The sequence below is a fragment of the Clytia hemisphaerica genome, unplaced genomic scaffold (genome assembly GCF_902728285.1).
Source record: "Clytia hemisphaerica strain Z4C2 unplaced genomic scaffold, Clytia hemisphaerica genome assembly, whole genome shotgun sequence".
Lineage (NCBI taxonomy): Eukaryota > Metazoa > Cnidaria > Hydrozoa > Leptothecata > Clytiidae > Clytia > Clytia hemisphaerica.
In genome coordinates, this window is record NW_027103974.1 from 848,186 (window position 1) to 868,205 (window position 20,020).

Below are 20,020 nucleotides of genomic sequence, written 5' to 3' on the forward strand. Positions count from 1 at the left end.
TCTGTTTTCTCAGGTCTTCCTTCAAACTGCTAAAGAAGACTAAACAAAATTGTTGCATGTTTGCTTTTAGCGGAAAGAGTTATTTGTACTCATTCACTTCACCCCCTGTCCCCTTTATTTCCCTTTTTGCAGTTTTACCGACCTCTGTTTTCTCAGGTCTTCCTTCAAAGCTAAAAAGGAGAAGAAAAGACTAACCAAAATTGATGTGACGTTCGCTTTTAGCTGTGAAAGCGTTATTTGAAACTTTTTCACTTCACCCACCTCTGTCCCCTTTTCTTTTCCTTCTTGCAGTTCTAACGACCTCTGTTTTCTCAGGTCTTCCTTCAAACTGCTAAAGAAGGAGAAGAAAAGACTAACCAAAATTGATGTGCACGTTCGCTTTTAGCTGTGAAAGAGTATATTTGAACTCTTTCACTTCACCCACCTCTGTCCCCTTTTCTTTCCCTTCTTGCAGTTCTACGACCTCTGTTTTCTCAGGTCTTCCTTCAAACTGCTAAAGAAGGAGAAGAAAAGACTAACCAAAATTGATGTGCACGTTCGCTTTTAGCTGTGAAAGAGTATATTTGAACTTTTTCACTTCACCCACCTCTGTCCCCTTTTCTTTCCCTTATTGCAGTTCTAACGACCTCTGTTTTCTCAGGTCTTCCTTCAAACTGCTAAAGAAGGAGAAGAAAAGACTAACCAAAATCGATGTGCACGTTCGCTTTTAGCTGTGAAAGAGTATATATAAACTTTTTCACTTCACCCACCTCTGTCCCCTTTTCTTTCCCTTCTTGCAGTTCTAACGACCTCTGTTTTCTCAGGTCTTCCTTCAAACTGCTAAAGAAGGAGAAGAAAAGACTAACCAAAATTGATGTGCACGTTCGCTTTTAGCTGTAAAAGAGTGTATTTGAACACTTTCACTTCACCCACCTCTGTCCCGTTTTCTTTTCCCTCTTTCAGTTCTAACGACCTCTGTTTTCTCAGGTCTTCCTTCAAACTGCTAAAGAAGGAGAAGAAAAGACTAACCAAAATTGATGTGCACGTTCGCTTTTAGCTGTGAAAGAGTATATTTGAACTTTTTCACTTCACCCACCTCTGTCCCCTTTTCTTTCCCTTCTTGCAGTTCTAACGACCTCTGTTTTCTCAGGTCTTCCTTCAAACTGCTAAAGAAGGAGAAGAAAAGACTAACCAAAATTGATGTGCACGTTCGCTTTTAGCTGTGAAAGAGTATATTTGAACTTTTTCACTTCACCTACCACTGTCCCCTTTTCTTTCCCTTATTGCAGTTCTAACGACCTCTGTTTTCTCAGGTCTTCCTTCAAACTGCTAAAGAAGGAGAAGAAACGACTAAACAAAATTGTTGTGCATGTTCGCTTTTAGCCGGGAAAGAGTATATTTGTACTCATTCACTTCACCCACCACTGTCCCCTTTATTTCCCTTTTTGCAGTTTTACCGACCTCTGTTTTCTCAGGTCTTCCTTCAAACTGCTAAAGAAGGAGAAGGAAAGACTAACCAAAATTGATGTGCACGTTCGCTTTTAGCTGTGAAAGAGTATATTCGAACTCTTTCACTTCACCCACCTCTGTCCCCTTTTCTTTTCCTTCTTGCAGTTCTAACGACCTCTGTTTTCTCAGGTCTTCCTTCAAACTGCTAAAGAAGGAGAAGAAAAGACTAACCAAAATTGATGTGCACGTTCGCTTTTAGCTGTGAAAGAGTATATTTGAACTTTTTCACTTCACCCACCTCTGTCCCCTTTTCTTTCCCTTCTTGCAGTTCTTACGACCTCTGTTTTCTCAGGTCTTCCTTCAAACTGCTAAAGAAGGAGAAGAAACGACTAAACAAAATTGTTGTGCACGTTCGCTTTTAGCCGGGAAAGAGTATATTTGTACTCATTCACTTCACCCACCACTGTCCCCTTTATTTCCCTTTTTGCAGTTTTACCGACCTCTGTTTTCTCAGGTCTTCCTTCAAACTGCTAAAGAAGGAGAAGGAAAGACTAACCAAAATTGATGTGCACGTTCGCTTTTAGCTGTGAAAGAGTATATTCGAACTCTTTCACTTCACCCACCTCTGTCCCCTTTTCTTTTCCTTCTTGCAGTTCTAACGACCTCTGTTTTCTCAGGTCTTCCTTCAAACTGCTAAAGAAGGAGAAGAAAAGACTAACCAAAATTGATGTGCACGTTCGCTTTTAGCTGTGAAAGAGTATATATAAACTCTTTCACTTCACCCACCTCTGTCCCCTTTTCTTTTCCTTCTTGCAGTTCTAACGACCTCTGTTTTCTCAGGTCTTCCTTCAAACTGCTAAAGAAGGAGAAGAAAAGACTAACCAAAATTGATGTGCACGTTCGCTTTTAGCTGTGAAAGAGTATATTTGAACTTTTTCACTTCACCCACCTCTGTCCCCTTTTCTTTCCCTTCTTGCAGTTCTAACGACCTCTGTTTTCTCAGGTCTTCCTTCAAACTGCTAAAGAAGGAGAAGAAAAGGATAACCAAAATTGATGTGCACGTTCGCTTTTAGCTGTGAAAGAGTATATTTGAACTTTTTCACTTCACCCACCTCTGTCCCCTTTTCTTTCCCTTATTGCAGTTCTAACGACCTCTGTTTTCTCAGGTCTTCCTTCAAACTGCTAAAGAAGGAGATGAAAAGACTAACCAAAATTGATGTGCACGTTCGCTTTTAGCTGTGAAAGAGTATATTTGAACTTTTTCACTTCACCCACCTCTGTCCCCTTTTCTTTCCCTTATTGCAGTTCTAACGACCTCTGTTTTCTCAGGTCTTCCTTCAAACTGCTAAAGAAGGAGAAGAAAAGACTAACCAAAATTGATGTGCACGTTCGCTTTTAGCTGTGAAAGAGTATATAACTTTCCCTTCAACTCACTCGTCCCCTTTCCCTTTTTTTCCCTTCTTGCAGTCTAACGACCTCTGTTTTCTCAGGTCTTCCTTCAAACTGCTAAAGAAGGAGAAGAAAAGACTAACCAAAATTGATGTGCACGTTCGCTTTTAGCTGTGAAAGAGTATATTTGAACTTTTTCACTTCACCCACCTCTGTCCCCTTTTCTTTCCCTTATTGCAGTTCTAACGACCTCTGTTTTCTCAGGTCTTCCTTCAAACTGCTAAAGAAGGAGAAGAAAAGACTAACCAAAATTGTTGTGCACGTTCGCTTTTAGCTGTGAAAGAGTATATTTGAACTCTTTCACTTCACCCACCTCTGTCCCCTTTCTTTCCCTTTTTGCAGTTTTAACGACCTCTGTTTTCTCAGGTCTTCCTTCAAACTGCTAAAGAAGGAGAAGGAAAGACTAACCAAAATTGATGTGCACGTTCGCTTTTAGCTGTGAAAGAGTATATTTGAACTCTTTCACTTCACCCACCTCTGTCCCCTTTTCTTTTCCCTTCTTGCAGTTCTAACGACCTCTGTTTTCTCAGGTCTTCCTTCAAACTGCTAAAGAAGGAGAAGAAAAGACTAACCAAAATTGATGTGCACGTTCGCTTTTAGCTGTGAAAAAGTATATTTGAACTCTTTCACTTCACCCACCTCTGTCCCCTTTTCTTTCCCTTCTTGCAGTTCTAACGACCTCTGTTTTCTCAGGTCTTCCTTCAAACTGCTAAAGAAGGAGAAGAAAAGACTAACCAAAATTGATGTGCACGTTCGCTTTTAGCTGTGAAAGAGTATATTTGAACTCTTTCACTTCACCCACCTCTGTCCCCTTTTCTTTCCCTTCTTGCAGTTCTAACGACCTCTGTTTTCTCAGGTCTTCCTTCAAACTGCTAAAGAAGGAGAAGAAAAGACTAACCAAAATTGATGTGCACGTTCGCTTTTAGCTGTGAAAGAGTATATTTGAACTCTTTCACTTCACCCACCTCTGTCCCTTTTCTTTCCCTTCTTGCAGTTCTAACGACCTCTGTTTTCTCAGGTCTTCCTTCAAACTGCTAAAGAAGGAGAAGAAAAGACTAACCAAATTGATGTGCACGTTCGCTTTTAGCTGTGAAAGAGTATATTTAAACTTTTTCACTTCACCCACCTCTGTCCCCTTTCTTTCCTTCTGCAGTTCTAACGGACCTCTGTTTTCTCAGGTCTTCCTTCAAAACTGCTAAAGAGGAGAAGAAAAGACTAACCGAAAGATTGCACGTTCGCTTTTAGTGTGAAAAGTATACGTTGAACTTTTCATTAACCCACCTCTGTCCCCTTTCTTTCCCTTTTGCAGTTCTAACGACCTCTGTTTTTCGGTCTTCCTTCAAACTGCTAAAGAAGGAGATGAAAAACTACCAAAAGTGTGCGTTGCTTTAGATGGAAAGAAGTATATTTGAACTTTTCACTTAACCACCTCTGTCCCCTTTTTCCCTTGCAGTTTAACGACCTCTGTTTTCTCAGGTCTTCCTTCAAACTGCTAAAGAAGGAGAAGAAAAGACTAACCAAAATTGATGTGCACGTTCGCTTTTAGCTGTGAAAGAGTATGTATAAACTCTTTCACTTCACTCACCTCTGTCCCCTTTTCTTTTCCCTCTTTCAGTTCTAACGACCTCTGTTTGCGGAACGACCGTTTTGAGGGCGCGAAGCGCCCGAAAGGGAGTGTAGCATCCTTTCTCTAGATCTGGGCGTGTGGCGTAAAAAATTTGTATATGCACGAAATTTTCAAAAAAAATCGTCCGGTGACATATCGACTTTGCTTCGTGTTGGATGGGATCAATTTTCTGTAGCACTATTAAAAGTATCTGTGTTGTAAAAATATTTATTGCAATAGAATATGATTGATATCAAAAGTATTATAAAGTAAGACTTTTGATTAAAATTGCAACTTTTGTACAATTAATAGTAAGAATGTCAAAGCTTTATCTCCTTTGCTTTTTTCCCGCTTGTTCCAGATGTCTGGGCCCAGTCATTTTTTCTGCGTTCATTTTCACCAACAAAGCTGCCCTGAAAACCACGAATCTCTTCGGTTTTGAGGGCAGCATTACCTTTGTTGATTATGGCCCATTGAAAGGTAATCTTAGTTTTTTCACTTTATAGTTTCAACTACTTACTAATGTTACCTTAGTACTTTTTCTTTGTGTGACTTTTTGTATAATTGGATTTCATTCATCATAAACAAAATGTTTTTTCTCGGCCATGTGGCATGTGTTCATGGCCTATTAGGCCTCTTTCCACAGGCTATTTTTATTTGTTGTTTATTCAATTTACTCTAACCTATAATATTTTTATCTCTTTTCTCTGTTTCAGGGTTCAGGGAAGGCGCTTGATGAGTAAAGGGTGACTTAAACTACCGATCGGCGACTGGCTGAATCAGCATGTTCAGGTTTTGGTGGGGAACGTGCCACAACAAATGAAGCGCATAAAGCCAAAATATACATAGCATTATGACTGTATTAAACAGATTGTGATGATGGAGAATAATAAACTGGTCTGCCTGATGATATAAACTTGTGCCAATTTCATGTTTCCTGCAATGTTTAGGACAAAAGAGAAACTGTACTGGAAAGAGATCAAAATGATAATACTAGTTCTATTTTCGTCATTAAGATAGATTTCTTCAATATTATTCGATAATGAATGGATCATTTTGATTTGCTGATTGATTGTTATTCCTTATCGCTTGCTGACTCTCGAGAGATTTTTGTTTAACATTGAGCTGATCATCATCCAATAGAATAATGCCGATTTATATTTGTACGTACAGAAAGTGATAAACAAAAGCATGATTGATGACTTTAGCCCAAAAGACAACTTAAATGATAAAAGTACCTATATGTTACTTGATGCTAGCTGAAGAATTTTCAAACACGATATCTTTTCAAAAAAGTGTTTTTACTGGCAAACAATTTATTTTTAATAAACTCTTGACTTGTTGGGATTGGGTTGTGCTTCATGTCTAATCGCACGATGAGTATTTTTTCTTATTGCCGCCATTCAGGAGAGGAATTAATCGTGTAGAACGTTTTTATACGCCTACTAATGTAAAGGCATTACTTAATATTACTTATATGATTATAGAAGTTTTTGATTTTATCTGCCACAAGGTTCTTGAAAAATTAGTTGACTGTTTGGATGCTTTTTAAATGAAATCTTGGAAATCTTTTGCCGAACACCACTTATCGCAAAAATAGACTCACAAAATAAACAAAATTTCCCCCCCCAAAAATGTCACTAGTTGAAGTACTGGAAATTATTGCTAGCTGCTGATTCCTTTCGGAAATTGATACTCATTTTTGAAGTGCCGATATCATAAGAGTTAGCACATTTAAGAGATTGATACTAGGTTCTAATGCTGAAGCTCAAGAAATTTTCAAACTACGCATATTTTCTTTTAAATTTTGACGGCAAATGTATAATATAATTTTTGAATTGTGATAATTTGTCTTTGTAAAGTTTATGAGAGCTAAGTAATTGTTTCAAACCCACAAAAGGTGGATAAAGTCTTTTAATTTGTTCAGATAACTCCCAGCCTAAAGCCTAATTGTAATATCTTTGTTGTTGTCATTCAGCCATTGCACAAGAACATTTGTGTTCTTTTTTGTCACTTGCACTTTTTATAAGAAACAGTAATATTTTAAAAGTTTGGTGTCTTTTTGCATTTGAGCCTGAATTGTTTTTGAATGCTCAAAAACCCAACTATTTAATTTTTGAGCCTCGTATTGTCTTATTAAATTCTTAAAAAAGAAAGAGTGAGTGAAAACATTATCAATAAAGTTGACTTATAAAATAATTTGTTAGTGTCGACATTTCTCGCTTTGCGAAAACGCACGGTCGTTCCGCAACCTCCTGCATATAAAAGAAATAAACACACGACCCATATGAATAAAAATAAGCCTGTGGAAAGAAAACATGGCCATATGATATCCATGAAACACATGGCCGAGAAAAAAACATTTTGTTTTATGAGATGAAATCCAATTTAACACAAAAAAGTCAACACAAAGAAAAAGTACTAATGTAACATTCCAAAGGTAGTTGAAACTATAAAGCTGAAAAAAAATGAAGATTTACCTTTCAATGGGCCATAAATTAGTCCAAAAGTTAATGCATGCACCTCAAAAAACGAAAAGATTCTTTTTTTTTAGGGCCATCTTTGTTGTTTTGAAAATGAATCGCAGAAAAAAAGACTGGGCCCAGCGGGGAAAAAAGCAAAGAAGATAAAGCTTTGACACTCTTACTATTAATTGTACAAAAGTTGCAATTTTAATCAAAAATCTTACTTTACAATACTTTTGATATCAATCATATTCTATTACAATAAATATTTTTACAAAACAGATACTTTTAATAGTGCTACAGAAAATTGATCCCATCCAACACGAAGCAAAGTCGATATGTCACCCTACGATTTTTTTTGAAATTTTCGTACATATAACATATAATACAAATTTTTTACGCCACACGCCCAGATCTAGAGAAAGGATGCTACACTCCCTACCTCTGTTTTCTCAGGTCTTCCTTCAAACTGCTAAAGAAGGAGAAGAAAAGACTAACCAAAATTGATGTGCACGTTCGCTTTTAGCTGTGAAAGAGTATATTTGAACTTTTTCACTTCACCTACCACTGTCCCCTTTTCTTTCCCTTATTGCAGTCTAACGACCTCTGTTTTCTCGGTCTCCTTCAACTGCTAAGAGGAGAAGAACGACTAAAACAAAATGTTGTGCATTGTTCGCTTTTAGCCGGAAAGAGTATATTTTCCTATTCTTCACCCACCACTGTCCCTTTTTCCCTTTTGCAGTTTACCGACCCTCGTTTCTCTGGTCTTCTTCAAAATGATAAAGAAGGAGAAGGGAAAGACTAACCAAACTGCTGTGCACGTTCGCTTTTAGCTGTAAAGAGTATATTCGAACTCTTTCACTCACCCCCTCTGTCCCTTTTCTTTTCCTTCTTGCAGTTCAACGACCTTGTTTTCTCCGGTCTTCCTTCAAACTGCTAAAGAAGGAGAAGAAAAGACTAACCAAAATTGTTGTGCACGTTCGCTTTTAGCTGTGAAAAAGTATATTTGAACTCTTTCACTTCACCCACCTCTGTCCCCTTTTCTTTCCCTTCTTGCAGTTCTAACGACCTCTGTTTTCTCAGGTCTTCCTTCAAACTGCTAAAGAAGGAGAAGAAAAGACTAACCAAAATTGTTGTGCACGTTCGCTTTTAGCTGTGAAAGAGTCTATTTGAAATCTTCACTTCACCACCTTGTCCCTTTCTTTCCCTTCTTTAGTTCTTACGACTCTGTTTTCTCAGGTCTTCCTTCAAACTGCTAAAGAAGGAGAAGAAAAGACTGACCAAAATTGTTGTGCACGTTCGCTTTTAGCTGTGAAAGAGTATATTTTCTTCTTTTTGCTCCTTCCTATCCTTTCGTTTTTGTTCCTTCCTATCCTTTTGTTTTCGTTCCTTCCTATCCTTTCGTTTTCGTTTCTTCCTACCCTTTCGTTTTCGTTCCTTCCTATCATTTCGTTTTCGTTCCTTCATATCCTTTCGTTTTCGTTCCTTTCTATCATTTCGTTTTCGTTCCTTCCTATCCTTTCGTTTTCGTTCCTTCCTATCTATTCGTTTTTGTTCCTTCCTTTTTTTTTGTATTCGTTCCTTCTTATCTTCTTAATAGGGTCATAAATTAGAGTAAATTTGGTTTTATAAATAAATAAAATAAATAATTGAAAACAATAACCGCTAGTGGCACTAGACTGTAGCTAGCAGCAAGTGACAATAAGTCTAACCTCTCCATTTATGTTCGTTCTTTCTAATCCTTTCCTTTTCGTTTCTTCCTTTCCATTCGTTTTCGCCCCTTTCTATTTATTTAATTTTGCTCCTTCATCTAATTACCTTTGCTCCTTTCTGTTCTTTTGCTTTCGTAACTTTCCATGCATTCATTTGCGCTCATTTCTTGTTATTCTATCAGATGTTTTTGCAGACATTTCTAATCATCGTTTAAATTTAACGTTCTGTTATTAAGTTTAGAAGTTTTAAAAGTATTTGACGTCAATTAAATTTCATTTTGTTTTTACGTCAATCTTAAATTTTTTTGTAATTCAGAAGTTTATATTGTGACAAAATGGGAAATTTTGGGAAATTTACAAAAAGATTGAATAAAAAAGATTTCTTTCCTTAAGGTATTAACCAAAACAGTTATCGTACAATTATGGACAGAATATGTTGGCATTTCTGGGTATATTGGCCGAATTTTAAATTCGGTCGAGAATAACATTTTTTGGTTTTCTACTTTAATCTTATTGGATATTTTGATTTTGGAGGGGCTTTATGACTTTCAGGCTATATTCTCAGCCTAGTGGGACCATTTGCAAGCTTTTGAGTCTAATGGTTTATGTTAAAACTGGTTAGAACTCTATACTTTTCAACCCTACGTTAAGGCACTGAAAAACTACTTGCGGTTTTCGAAAATCTTTTTTGTGCCAAATATTACGACTAACATTGTAGTTTGACAAAGTTCTGCAAAGTGAAAATGGTAGATAGAACATAATGAGCTCTATTTTACTGTACCATGATAATGTATAAGCAAGTATTGTGTAATTAACATACAAAACTAGAACACTTATGAATTGCTTTTGAGGCCGGATTCGATCAATTTGAAGGGATAGTTCGTTGGTTGAGTTTTTGGCCTGTAGATTCCTTCTTTGGTCCTGAGAATGTTTCAATTTTCCAGCTTCAGAAAGAAAACAATAGAATTTCAACCCTCGTGCGCCTAGAACTTTGTTACGTTATAATAATATAAAAGAACTGGATAAAAACCCATTTCCAAGGATTTCGAATTGTCATATTTCAACTTTAGAAAATAGTTGGGTAAAAAAGCTTGAAAGCTTTTCTCAAGATTATGCTGTTAACGATTTAACCTCCCAGCAAAGTAACAGCTTAATCGAATTTAAATTTAATTTAATTTTACTATCGATTTACTACGATTTTACTACTCAATTTAAGTATGCTATAAACCCTTTAAGAAAGGACCAGTCCTTGACCGTCAAGCAGAAAATTTATCTATAGAGTTTTTTATTCACATCAGTGACTTTTGTCATTTCTTGGGCCAACTTTACTTTTTTCTCGTGTAATCCTTTAATATCAGAAATTCTTGCTATGATCTAATCTCCAAGTAGATTCTGATACTCTGCGCATGGCACGTATTCACTTTAAAGGCCATAACTCCGAAAAAGAATCTGCCCAGCTTGGCGCACTGGTTTGATCTTTTTCATCCAGTTCTGGGAAATAAATACTCCCGGGGGGGTACTTAGGCATATGGAGGGTACGGTATGTGCCGCCCTTAAGGGTACGTTTTTTGGACTTCCAAAGTCCCGCTAAGGGTCGGAAAAATCAGAAAATCAAATTTCAGTCCCACTAAGGAGGCCCCCCCCCAGCGGTTTGCGTGATGGCGTGATTGGGACTTTTTTCTTGCGTGATTAGAGATTTTTTTGGCGTGATGGCGTGATAGGGCAAAAATTTGACGCGTGATGCGTGATTTGGGCAAATTTTCGCTATATTTTGCGTGATGACAAACTTTAGCGATTTTCGTGATGCGTGATGGAGAAATTTTTTTTGCGTGATGGCGTGATTAGGGGTGCCGCTGGGGGGGCCTCACTAGGGGTTGGAAAAATAGGAAAATTTCAACTTGAAAGATCGAAATTTCGTCAAAATTGGTCAAATTTGTCCCGCTAAGGGTCGTAAAATTCCCAAAATTTTCCTTTGTTTTCTCCTTTTTAGTCCAAAGTTTGAAAGTCGGGCGACTTTCAGTCTTGTCTGAAAACTTTTTTCAAAAGCAATAAGGTTTAAGGGCTCTGACCATAGTCCAAAAGTTGATTTTGGTATTTGAACATAAAAGTTATATTTCAGGTTCCTTAACACTTTTAACAAAGAATTGCCTTTATAAATTGCTTTTTAATCGAATCCCTTAAGAGTAATTAAGAATTTAATTGCAAAAATGACGTTATGAACTTTAAAAAGATGTTAATAATATGTTGCATCACCCTCTTTTACAATAAGTGCTTAGTTTTAATGGGTAATTAACTTTTTTGTTTCAAAATTTCTTTATACTGTCCGCAAAGAATTGAACTATTTTAAATTTTGCGGAAAATTTTTCTAAAAAGATGTGTCAAAAGTTATGACTGCTTTTTTAAGCAAAATCCAGATGAAAAATTGATGAAAAACCACTATTTTGAAGATTTCGAGACAAAGAAGCATTTACAAAAATTTTCCGCAAAAATTTTTATTGTTCGGTAAAAGATACACCATGTAATGCGAAAAAATTTTCAAAATGTTTTTTCTTCGCCGAAACTAAGCTCTTCAAAGTTGAAATACTCTTCCTCGCAAAAGTCTTCATTTTCTTCTTCATCAAATTTTTTCAATGCAATTTTTGAATTTTCAGATTCAGGAATAGTTTTTCTAACAGAAAATGTATAACATGCCATAGTTTTGTTGGTTATATCAGTCTGAAAACACATTTTAAACACGGCAATTATGAAAAATTCACTATGGTCAGAGCCCTTAAATCGATCCAGTGGAGAAAGTGAAAAAAATCATTCACTAAAGATTTCTGAATTTTACAGAGAAAAACCTGTAACGTAATTTATTCCTTCAGCATATGGTCATGATCTTCTATTCGTAATTTATTGAAATCAAAGTAATTAACATAGTACTTAACTCAACAATGAAAACATAAAGCACTCTTACCTGGCCCTCCATTGATATATCTTTGATAAGTTTTTATAAGATTGTTGAAAGTTAGTCTTTGCAAGGTCTCGACAAAATTGTTTTTGAAATAAAAAAGTTAATGTTGAATTAATTACTTTAAAAGTATACAGTATTTGACGTCAGATAAGTTATGCGATATTGTATTTTTACAAATGACGTCAATTTTATAATCTTAATATAATAATATTGTCGGAAAGAAATTTAAGGAGAGGCTTAAGATCTGTCTCCACTTTCGCGCGACATGAGCAAAAAGGTAAGATCATTGGTAGGTTGAAAAATGAAGCAATTCCACTGGTCGAAATTGACGAAGCGGATGAAAAAAGTAGAACTTCCTTCAACTTTTCTTTTGTTCGTGCGAAACTTTTTTATGACGTAATCTTTTCTTCCGGCAAAAAAGGTTAAGAAAAAAACTGTCGCCCATTTCGCGCGAAAGTGGAGACCGGCTTTTAGCTTTGAGGAGATTTAAGACTGAGAAAAATTGTGACATTGCAAAGTTTTATCCCACAAAAAACAAATTGATTAAAACACCAGGTCCCTAAAGAGCCAGATATTCCGTGTTTAGTATTGGCTTAGCTTTGGTTCTTATATTGCTATTGAATCTAGTACTACCTTAAGGGGACTTATTTTGGCCAAAACCGGATTTCGGCGAACTTTGCAAATTTAAGCAAAACCAAAAGAATTTAGAAAAATGCCTTGCGCCCTTTGAGTTCGTCGCCAAAATTAAGTTTCTGCATGATTTCTTAAAATACACGTTGTTTTTTTTAAGAAACTAGTTTTACCAAGCAGCCTCAATGTTTCTTAAGAAATCGGCCTTTTGAGCCTTAAATGTTTCGTACATGTTTTTAAACTTTTTGACATAAACTATTTTTCATGCAAAGAAAAAAAAACATTTTTTTTTATTGGAAGGTTCTTCAGAAAATACTATTTTCTCATGTTTCTTAGTTTTTAGGCATTATGAGTCTCATGCTTCTTAGAAGTGTGTTTCTTAAAAGAAAAAAAGCGTGTAACCCCTAATTTTGGTCTAGAAGACTCCTTTTAGGCAAAAAAACCAATTCACCCTGCCTTTTGTCAAAAATAGTCCTCGCAAAAACTGCTGCCTCGTCAAATTAAGGTCTCTGTCTAAGGCAACTAAAGGGTTCAGTTCGAGCACTTCAGCCACACCCACCCTTATTAGAGAAAACTTTTAGTTTGTACGGATTGGTATGATTGACGTTAATGATAATTTCTACTTTCGCTTCCTCTTTTAAAGGTGATGAAAGAAACTTTGAATCCTGAGTGGGAAGAACTATTCGAATTCGATGTCCACGCTGAAGAATTTTCTCGGAGGTAAACAATGTTTTAGATTCCTCAATTGATGGCAAAATTTGCCGAGAAACCCTTGGAGAAATTATTGAAGTAACGGTAGACGAACTATAATCAGTCTTTCACCACCTGGAAATTGTTCTCGAATTACCCCCTGGAAATGTTCATCCATAAAATAAGATAGAATGGCCCAATGCTTTGATAAATACGCTTGCAAGTGAACGCGAATATGTTTACCAGTGAACGTAGTAAACTCGAAATATGTAACGGTTTAGTGTTACAACTTTTCCGTCTGTAGCCAGAAATCTGTCCAGTTGAGACTTTTCACTTAGGTCTCCGTCCCAATTGTAAGCCTTTTCGTCCATATTTACCAAAAGTAGTTGTAACACTGAACGGTTAACAACGTGATTTGCTCAATCCTAATTTTAAGGTTTGGTAACTTGGTAAGCTCATGAACTGTACAAAGACGTAAACACAGTACATTGCCTGTATTTGGCTCCGATTGAAACATCAATTTTCCAATTTTCAAACTTTAAATGTTCGACCTTTGAAGGATAACGTAATTTGGCCCAAAATTGGCCCATTCCTACTTCTGGGCCTTGCTAACATGGAAGTTGAACTCACCCTCCCTAAAATTTGAAGACATTTGGTGTATAATATGTCCAGTAAGCTCTTAGAGCCTATTTTAACCCTCAGTTCATGGATTAAAACCTTGTGAAAATCCAACATATTTAGTTCTTAGTGGTATTAACCAATAACAATTTAAACTTCTCTTGACACAGGATAGTCATATTGACAGTGTTAAGTGAAAATCAAAATGGTGGCAAAGCTATCAGTCTCGGTGATGTCCATATTCCATTGGTTAATTTGACACCTGATGATTGGGGTGTGAGAAAGACATATCCACTAGAAGATCTTGTAAGTTATTCATTTTTCCGGTGACGGAGAACCGTATTTTGCTTCTCACCCTTACAATCAGTATACATGAGACTTGAAGTCTTTTGAAATTTCAAAACTAGTTTTGTCAAGCTTTTGGTTTCATTATGGCGTCATCATTCTAAATGGATTTAAAACGCCAAAGGTGTCATTTTATTCTACTTATATTATAATTATTACCGGGTGGGCAAAAAAAACTAAGCATTACAAGTATATTTTGAGTGATTCTGCGAGAAATTCTCACACTTCAAATTTTCTTTCTATATTCCAGCGCAACGCACCATACGTTCGAAGTAAATGGTCAGAGGAGGGGATTTCTATGGAATTCAAAGAAGCTATGAAAGCTCATGCAATTTATGGATATCCCAAGTTCCTTTTCAAAGATCAGCACCAAGGGAAAATGGTAAGTTAACAAACATGGCGTTATGAGGTTATGAGGTTTTGACGTTTCGTGTCAACTGGGAGTTAATCCTAAATCCAGTGTAATCCCGGGGGGGGGGTACTACCCTTGTCGACCGACGGGTGTATGTTGCTGAAGTTCGAAAAGTGGACCCTAAGTGGGGCTCGTTTTTTTTTTTTTTTTTTAACGTGGAGGTGAAAAAAGGTACCCTGACCAGCGGCACATCCGCATACCCCTTTTGCCCAAGTACCCCGCCAGCTGGGGTGTAATTTGTATGCTCAGTTCTAGAAATCTTCCATGTTTTGTTAAGTTACGTAACTATCGCCATTGTGGAAGCAAACGTTCGATTTGCGTAAGGGGTCGCATCTACCAAGTTCCTTGCCTCTGCGGATTCGAACGTTTGCTTCCATAATGGTGGAAATTATGCAACTTAATAAAACATGAAAAACCTCTCTTAAATAATGGCAAACAAATTGAGACAATCCAAATGACATGCAACGATTCAAAAAATTTCTTTTGCAAATAAAATGTTTGAGTGATTGAAATTATGTTTTTATGTTTAGGTTGTGTCGTGTTATAGCGAAAAGGCACGGACACAGGCTAAGATGGTCATTTCCAACGGCCGCCCTACCTTTGAGGAAGTGCAAATGTAAGGTTTTGTACCTTAAGGAAAGAAATTTTTGCGGAACAAATTTTGCGGAATTTATTTTCGCAAAATTAAATTCCGTGAAACACGAATATTCTCAGGATTTAAAAAATCACTTCTAAAATCGGTCTTTATAAAAAAATAGGCCATATTCTAAACAAAAAATTCTCTAAACCGCGAAATTAAATTCCGCAAAAATTTCTTCCCTTAAGGTATCATTATTTTATTAATTTAATTTGTAGATTAAGCCTTGGACATTATTGAGGTGCTGCGGTCCTGTACAATTTTTTAAAACCATTTCTGATTCGGTATATGTAATTTTACAAATTTTTTGGCGAAAATAAGAGTATATTTTTTAAAGGGTTTTTCAATTGGAATTCACACTCGAAATTATTTTCTTTATGATTTATAAAATTCTCTTTCTTATCTCAAACCTTAAATCTTCATTTTTCTAAACTGTTTAGTTCGGTACTAATAGACACAAAATAGTTTCTTTTTTGACCAATTTTGAATTGGTGTATTTACGTGATGAGAGGTGGGTATGTATATTGATCTTCAGTTTTCTAATGTTTTGTAAAATTGTCAAGCAACAAATCTATATTTTGGTGTATTTTAATAACAGATTATTTTTTAATTTATATTTTTGAATACTAATTTATAAAATACTTGTTACAAATTTTTACACTACATTTTCTGGTTAAATTAGGTGAAAGATTTAATTATTTTCTACTATGGAATCGGTTAATTTTTCCTTCATTTTTACTAATCATATTCCTTCTTAAACTCATAAGAACTTTGGCGTGCAAACTTTCGCAATGAGAAACGTTTGTGATATTTGCAAAATGAAATTTCTTGACATATTGATTCGCAAAAGTCATTGTGACAAAAAATTCTGAAAAAATACTGACAGTAGTTAATTTTTCAAAATCGTAATAAATATCATATATATGTTTTTAAATGATTCACGAAATTTTATGCAAAAAATAATTCCTCCGCTTAACCTGCAAAAGTCATATCTCGTGAATTTTCCACCTTCGCGAAAGTTTGTACATGTATCTAAAGTAGCAGTCACTATATTTACAAGGACTGCAATGAAAGATCTTTCATCAACAATGGTCCTTCGATCACATGTGGCTCATCCAGTATGATCAAAGCTTGCTGATGAGTGTCTGGTTTCTCAACCCTTCTCATTGAAATCATAATGGTTTTTCTTAACTTCTCTTTACTTTGTTTAAAAAAACACAACACTTGACGAAACTTGGCATCCGTGAAACTATAAATAATGGGATTCGCAAAAGCGTGAAGATGAATCAATGATGACAATGAATAGAGGATAACGTATGTCTGTCTGGCATCAACAGCGTTGGTGTTACCAAAATTCTCCCATAGAATCAGAATCTGATTAGGAGAAGTTGTAACAACGAATACTACCACAATAGTTGCTAACGTGATACATAGTTTTTTATTTTTGGTATGAATATTTCGTCGGAGTGGCATACTTTTATGTGAACGTCCAGAGACTTTAATGATGATATTAACATAACAATACAAGAAGATTAGGATTGGGACTGGATATGTTAAAACGAAAACTAGAGCGATCCAGTATTTCTTTAGTGGTGCATGCCATATGAAAGCACAATCTGTGAAGCCATTTTCGTTGTATATTTCCATATGGATGAAGAATGGAAAATGAAGAGTTAGAGAACAAACAAAGATGAGGAAAATGAAAAATGTGATTTTCAAACGTCCGAAACGTACCTGGAGTGGATACATTATAGACCGATAACGCTCGTACGAGATAAACGTGATGATGAAAAACGAAGTGCTGATGGCGCAAGGTGATAATGTTGTCAGTGTACATATAAACGAGCCGAAATACCAACGATGTCCGTAAAATTTACGGTGGACCATGAAAATCTGTAGGAATGAATACATGAGATCACATATTGCTAAATAGTTGATGACCATTTTATTCAATGTTAAACGTTGGATCTGACAGGTGCCAAAGATGATGAGAAAGTTGCCAATGAATGAGAATACGATTGAGAAGAGTTGAATCCAGACTGTTACATTCTCAATCATTTCAATTTCGTGCAGTGATATTGTTGTTGGTGATGTAATGTTCAATTGTTGGTCTTGGAATGACTGCTGCTGCAATCTTGCTGATGAAAAGGTGTTCTGGGTGTTGTTTGGAGACATTTCTTAGTCAGCTCCTCTGTATGTGAGAACTCGTTTATTTCTACTGTTGGCTTCCTTTTTTCTAGTTTATTTGAACAGACTAGAAATACAAAATGAATACTTTTTTACTTGAAAAGCCTAAAGTGTTATATTGAAACAGGTCTGATCCAAATGACATTTCGGTTCTGATCTTTGTCAAAATTTTGTTTCAACTTTTATATATTTTTCATTGATGTTTTTGTTTTTTTCATCATATCATATGGTTATTATACAGACAATACACAAGATTATGTATGGAATGTCAAATGAACATTACTCCAACGTTGAGAATCTCTTCGTTGATATTTTCAATATTTCCATCCCCAAAAATTAGTTTTTTCTTTCTTGTGACTTTTGAAATAAACGTAGGTTGAAAAGTACAGATGGTTGATTTTGAAAGATTATGGTTTTGTTTCACAATAGTTCCTTTTCTAATTCTTCTTTTTGTTCAGAGTATAGTTTTTACCTTCTTCAACCATAAGCTTGATGGGTGAGGTAGAGAATGTGAAATTGTTTTTTTTTTTGTCCTATAGCTTCTTGCTAACATTACTCAGCAGGTGAAAAGTGTCAAGACTTTCACGAGACAGTTTTAACGATAAGATTGATCCACTTTGTATATCTATCAATTCTGTTCTTCCCAATCTTGGTTGGCGCAGAAAAAAAGAAAGTACACAACCTCATATAAAGCTCAAGCAGACTTTCTCAAATAATCTCTTTACTATTTTCCTGGAATGATATGTTTTACTGACGAAAAAGTGTCCTTTTTTGGCCATTTTCAGTGATTTTCAACCCACCTTTTGAGCTCAAAAATGTAAATCTTACTACTTTAATGGGATAACTTTCGCGGATTCCGCGGATTTGGGTGTCATCCGCGAAAATCTGCGAAATTAAGTCCCAATGGAAATTTGGAAGGACCTCATCCGCGAAATATTTCTAAACAAAACTCGAAATATGTCAAATAAATACTATTTGAATGGTTACTTGCATCAAAGAAGCGCAAATAATGTGTATTTCAACAACTAACATGCATGATTTGAAGTAAAAGTCACAAAATCGTGAAAATATTGCCACCCAATAGTGCCACACGTATTAAGTCCCCGCGAAATTTTTGAATTTCGCGGATAGACCCAACCGCGAAAGTTTATCCCGTTAAAGTAGGCGCTAATGATAATACGCTGAGATATGGTAGATCTTGGGCCATTCCGGACCGTTTGAGGGGACCTAAAATTGATCCTATATTCGTTTTCTACTTCCATGATGACTTGACACGTGACCTTTCAGACATTTAAGGGCTCTGACCATAGTAAATTTTTAATATTTGCCACGTACAAAATATAGATTTCTACTTGATGTAGCACACAAAACTGTGGCATGTTATACATTTTCTGTTAGGCCAATTATCCGTGATTCTGAAAACTTAAGGAGGCCCCCCCAGCGGTTTGCGTGATGGCGTGATTGGGACTTTTTTCTTGCGTGATGGCGTGATTAGAGGTTTTTTTTGGCGTGATGGCGTGATCAAGATTTTGGCGTGATGCGTGATAGGGCAAAAATTTGAGGCGTGATGCGTGATTTGGGCTATTTTTCGCTATTTTTTGCGTGATGACAAATTTTAGCGATTTTCGTGATGCGTGATGGAGAAAATTTTTTTGCGTGATGGCGTGATTAGGGGTGCCGCTGGGGGGGGCCTCCTTAAGACTCACAATGAAAAAATTTGACGAAGAAGAAAATGAAGACTTTTGCGAAGAAGAGTATTTCAACTTTGAAAGACTTAGTTTCGCCGAAGAAAAAACATTTTGAATAAAAATTTTGCGGTAGATGGTGTATCTTTTACGGAACTAAAATTATTTTTTCGGAAAATTTTTCTAAAAGCTCATTTGCTTCAAAATCTTGAAAATAGTGCTGTTTGATTTGACCAATTTTCCATCCAAATTTTTCATAGAAAAACAGCCATAACTTTTGATGCATTAATTTAGAAAATTTTTCCGAAAAATCTAAAACAAGTCAATTCTTTGCGGACAGTTTAAAACAACTTCGAAACAAAAAGGTTAATTACCCATTAAAACTTAGCACGTTTTATAAAAGAAGGTGATGAAACATATTATTAACGTCTTTTTAAAGTTCATAACGTCATTTTTGCAATTAAATTCTTAATTACTCTTATGGGATTTGGTTGAAATGCAATTTATAAAGGCAATTCTTTGTTAAAAATGTTAAAGAACTAAAATACTAAAATCAATTTTTCGACTATGGTCAGAGCCCTTAATATCAGCCCTTAATTTGAAATGTTGTTAAGGAGGCCCCCCCCCCCCCAGCGGTTGGCGTGATGGCGTGATGGAGGGTTTTTCGTGGCGTGATGGCGTGAAATTTTGAAAAAAACGGCGTGATGGCGTGAAAATGAAGTGCCGGCGTGATCGTGAAATCGAGTTTTTTTAGGCGTGATGGCGTGAAATTTGCGGTTCAGCGTGATCGTGAAAATTATATTTATTACTTGAATCGTATTTCTATGTCCATTTTAGCCAATTTAGAGGGTTTAAATTTCGAAATTTTCTTGGTCGGCCCCAACTATGGTGGGCCTCCTATAGGGTCTCCTATAGATCTCATTTTAAAACATAAAAGAAACGGTGCAAACAGTTCTATTCATCTGCCATTTATCCTTGTAACTTGTTTTTAGCAGTTGCTAGCTAGTCTTCAAAATAATAAAGTCGAATGCTTGAGAGGGTCGAAAATTGAAAATTTTCCCCGTCAGCGCAAACCATGGTTGCGCTTCCTCCGTAACTAACATTCTCCTCTTTTTCTTAGATGCTTATTCTTATAGATGCATCAAAGATATCAGGTCTTTTATTTCAGGAAAACATACATTTGTAGCAAATCCTTAAACACAA

The 20,020-nt window shown here is 36.0% G+C and overlaps 2 protein-coding genes across 2 annotated transcripts in view; one reads left to right on the forward strand and one right to left on the reverse strand.

Moving 5' to 3' along the window:
* LOC136810646 (synaptotagmin-5-like) overlaps window positions 1-15,110 on the forward strand; it is a 31,003-nt gene extending 15,893 nt beyond the window's left edge. Inside the window, exons 5-8 of the mRNA XM_067067214.1 lie at window positions 12,887-12,963; window positions 13,722-13,857; window positions 14,147-14,278; window positions 14,839-15,110. Of these exons, the coding sequence (XP_066923315.1) occupies window positions 12,887-12,963; window positions 13,722-13,857; window positions 14,147-14,278; window positions 14,839-14,928 (435 nt within the window). The 3' untranslated portion in view covers window positions 14,929-15,110. The remainder of the gene's footprint in view (window positions 1-12,886; window positions 12,964-13,721; window positions 13,858-14,146; window positions 14,279-14,838) is intronic.
* An 888-nt stretch (window positions 15,111-15,998) lies between these two features.
* Window positions 15,999-17,126, reverse strand: LOC136810761 (galanin receptor type 1-like). The gene has a single exon (XM_067067363.1). The coding sequence runs from the start codon at window positions 17,118-17,120 to the stop codon at window positions 15,999-16,001; it is 1,122 nt and encodes a 373-aa protein (XP_066923464.1). The 5' UTR covers window positions 17,121-17,126.
* Window positions 17,127-20,020: the final 2,894 nt, after the last annotated feature.

Excerpts from the sequence above, each read along its gene's own strand:
- LOC136810761 (XM_067067363.1), bottom strand. The coding sequence starts at position 17,120 with ATGTCTCCAAACAACACCCAGAACACCTTTTCATCAGCAAGATTGCAG.